Source organism: Macaca mulatta, chromosome 11, assembly GCF_049350105.2.
Source record: "Macaca mulatta isolate MMU2019108-1 chromosome 11, T2T-MMU8v2.0, whole genome shotgun sequence".
In the NCBI taxonomy this organism is placed as follows: Eukaryota; Metazoa; Chordata; class Mammalia; order Primates; family Cercopithecidae; genus Macaca; species Macaca mulatta.
In genome coordinates, this window is record NC_133416.1 from 9,637,335 (window position 1) to 9,641,027 (window position 3,693).

Here is a 3,693-nt window from a genome sequence, read left to right on the forward strand (position 1 = left end):
GATATTTTTAAAATACAAATTTATTAGCTTGCCTGTGTTGTACAGCACCAGGGCTTGCCTGAGTGTAGTGAGATCCACAGAGTTTGGACAGTTCCTGTAGCCTGAGCAGGCTATGGGGTAACTTTCTCACATCTATGTGTGCCCAGGAGTGTGCTGTCCTCACACATCTCACAGATAAGCAAGACCATCTCTATTACATGAAAAATTTAGCTAAATGTGAAAATATCCATACACACACACATTACGAGAGATGGAAATAGGCTACAAAAAGAGTCAGAGATATTGACCATCTTCACTGTTAGCTGTAGGATAGCTGCCCACCACCCCGACACACCGACACAAACACACATACACAGAAACAGAAAGCACAGTGGAAATCAGAATAGTAGTCTTTCCAAACAGATTGAAAACCAAATGATGTCGAAAGTTCAATTCTGACACTGTGCTGATAGCTTGGACACAGTTCTGTCAAAACATGTATCCAAGTCATAGTTGTACCTTTTAGATATTAGATACAAACAACGTCCTACCCAACCCTTCCTGCTGGGCTAGAGTCCCAAAGAAATGACGGATACACTTGACCTGCAGTAAGCAAAGCAGAACCCAGTCTCTGAGGTGATGAGGCCCACCCAGTAGGGAGCTCAAATGCGCCATTGTTCTGCTTGTCTTTATAAAGGGAGCTGACACGTTCTCCCAGCACAAAGTTGGGAGTGACTCCAGAGCCTCCTGCAAGATGCTTCTGATTCTGCTGTCAGTGGCCCTGCTGGCCTTCAGCTCAGTTCAGAGCTCAAGTGAAGGTAAGACCAGTTGGGGGAAGAGATTGTGACTCTGATTGGGGTTTACGGGCAAACGCTATAGAGGGGGAAAGTGGAGGGAAGAGAGGAGGATGAGAAAACAGATGGGACTGCAGAGTTCTCATGCCAAGGATCAGAAGACCTGTTGTGCCTTCATTCCTCATCAAGGCCTCATAGTTTATTGATTGCACAAATAGAACCCGATAAAGAATTTGTACCAGGGAAGTGAGAGAGTGAGATTTGCATTTATAGAGACATGGGACTGCTGTGAAGGACGTGGAGAATGCAAGACAGAGCCAGGGAAGTGCAGCTGTGAAGATCCTGTACTGATCCCGGTAGACAGGGATGATGCTGGCCTTGCTGTACAGTGGCTGAGCATCATGAAGGAGATAAACACATGTCAGAGCTACTGCCGAGACAGAGAAATGGGTAAAACACTTGTCTCTGTCTACATAGAGATAGAGAATAACCAGAGTGAAACACTGTCATTTTCTTCTCTCCTGCATGTAGTATTTCAAGGTGCTGGGAGTGGCATGCTTCAGATTGTATCCAAGTGGTTACTTCTGGTGGCTCCTGTTGAGAAAGCTTGCAAACATAAGCAACATATTTACAGATGAAAGAGGGCAGAAGAATCCCCAAATATGTCATTGAAATACTCAGAGCAGTTTAACTAAATAAGCACTAAGGCTTGAGGAATCATAACAGGACCAACAGGGGCCCTTCTCTGTTGAGTTCCTGGTTGATGCTCAGTGTAGTAACAACCCTGCTTCCCCTTACGTCTTCCTCCACTTCCAGTAGCATCAGACAGTGACTGATGAGGTCACAAACGGACATGCACAGGGTGTTATCAGAGGTCCCTTTTCCTCGTAGGACACTATGAGCCCCGAAAGATGCACGCAGTAACTTTTCCCATCATCCTCTACTTCTTTTCTAGATGTCAGCCAGGAAGACGTTCCCTCCATAATATCAGGTAAATTCCAATAAATTCTCAGTAAATTTTGTCTCCATTTTTTCCTGAAGAATTGATCAATTCTCAAGTGTCTTCTTATTAACATTTTCTTCTCAGGAATTAACTAATGTCAGTGCCCCAGAGATATAAGTAGTTTTCTCCCAACCTTGATTCTGGGGACCATGAACAAAGAAATTTGATTTTTCATCACCCTTATGTGGATGAAGAGGAGTTCTAATCAGGAAGCCTTGGGAATCGGGGAGGTTGGGAGTTGAGACGCAGGTCAGGGAGAGAAGGGCTCTGTGGTGAAGACAGAGAGGTATGAACACAGGAGGGTTTTCCAGCTCTGAGTTCAGCTCTTCTTGTTTCAACTCACACAGATGAGGAAGACTCTGACCAGTTCATAGATGAGGCGCATCAGGGACCACCTTTGGGAGGACAGCTATCGAAACACCCTGCTGGTGATGGAAACAAGGATGATGGCCCTCAGCAGAAACCACCCCATCACGGAGGCCACCACCACCGTCCTCCACCTCCTACAGGAGAGCCACAAAACACACAGAAACCAGGAGGCCATCACCATCATCGTCCCTCACCTCCTCCTGGAAAGCCCGAGGGAACACCTCCACCTTCCCAAGGGAGCCGCCCATCAAGACCTCCAAAGGAGCAGTCTCCCCAGTAATCTAGGATTCAACGACAGGTATGATTCCAGTTTATTCTCCATCGAAGGCTCCAACTGCTACAGCTCTCCAACTTCATTGTGCCAATGAGTTCACTGAAAAGCTGTTATGATTGCCTTGTCCTGGAACACATTTCTAAAAATTGTTATTCAGATATTCTTGTATATGGTATCAAGATCCTGTGTTTTACAGAAGCTCTTGAAGGCAATTCTGATTTTAGAAATCACTATCTTCAAATTACATGTCTTAAATAACGTTGATGATGAGGGTGGTGTAGAACCATGTTCTCCTTTTGGCTTTCTGTTTTCTTTCCTCAAACTCAAAAACTCCCATTTAAAGTTTTCACCTGGACATGCTTTGCTCAGTCCTGCCTCACATCAGGCTTTCATGTCCAGTATTCCCACTAAATAGTCCTTGAACTTTCAGCTGTTAAATGGTATCTCATTTTTAAAATACTTACATTTAAAGTCATACATGCATAAGCTAACAAAAACTAATCTCAGTGAACAAAAAGGTACAGAGCTAAATAGTAAGAGCGTAACTCATCTTTCCTCCCTTCTATCCTTCTCAAAACCCCCACCTTTTACTCTTTGGAATCTCTTTTTGGAAATATTTATTGCTACATAAATATATATAATGTTTTTATTACAACCACTTATACCATACTCTATATTCAGATTTGTGTCTTATTCATAGGAAAAATTGATTGTTTAGAAAACATTCACATGAGTTCATTTAGATCTCTTCAGTGTTTGTTGGTTAGTTTGTTTTTACAATTGTATACTATTCTATTGTTTGGTGGTTCCAAAATCTATTTAACCAATCCCTGTCACTGGACATTGAGGCTGGTTTCACATTCTCACTATTACAGGATATGTTACAGCGCCTATCTTTGTAAAAATAGCCCTTACATAAGCAACAGCAACAAAGCGTGAACAACATAACAATACTTGTTTCTCTTTCTCATCTAAGCAACAGTTTAAATCACATTACCTGCAATGGCTTAAAGAGTGAACAAAGAAAATCTTACTAAGGAGAAGGGGGCTGTAGAAGGGATAGAGGGCAAGAGTAGGGACTTGCATCTCCCTCACTGCAGTGCACCAGTGAGGGATTAGACATTTCCTGCCAGGTCAAGTGTTGTCTATAATCTTCCTTGTTTGTTTGTCTTTTTCAGGAAGTGAATAAGAAGAAAACAGTGTTTCAAACGCCATGACACACGTGGTCATGCTCTAACTTCAGTATACCAATAAAACAATCAGCTTGCAATTTC

At 42.8% G+C, this 3,693-nt stretch overlaps 1 protein-coding gene across 1 annotated transcript; it reads left to right on the plus strand.

Moving 5' to 3' along the window:
* The first annotated feature begins 647 nt into the window (after positions 1-647).
* LOC107000764 (salivary acidic proline-rich phosphoprotein 1/2-like) lies at positions 648-3,693 on the plus strand. The gene is made up of 4 exons (XM_015151073.3): positions 648-797; positions 1,729-1,764; positions 2,124-2,443; positions 3,598-3,693. Exons 1-3 carry the CDS (start codon positions 734-736, stop codon positions 2,423-2,425), a joined length of 402 nt encoding a protein of 133 aa, XP_015006559.2. The 5' UTR covers positions 648-733; the 3' UTR covers positions 2,426-2,443; positions 3,598-3,693.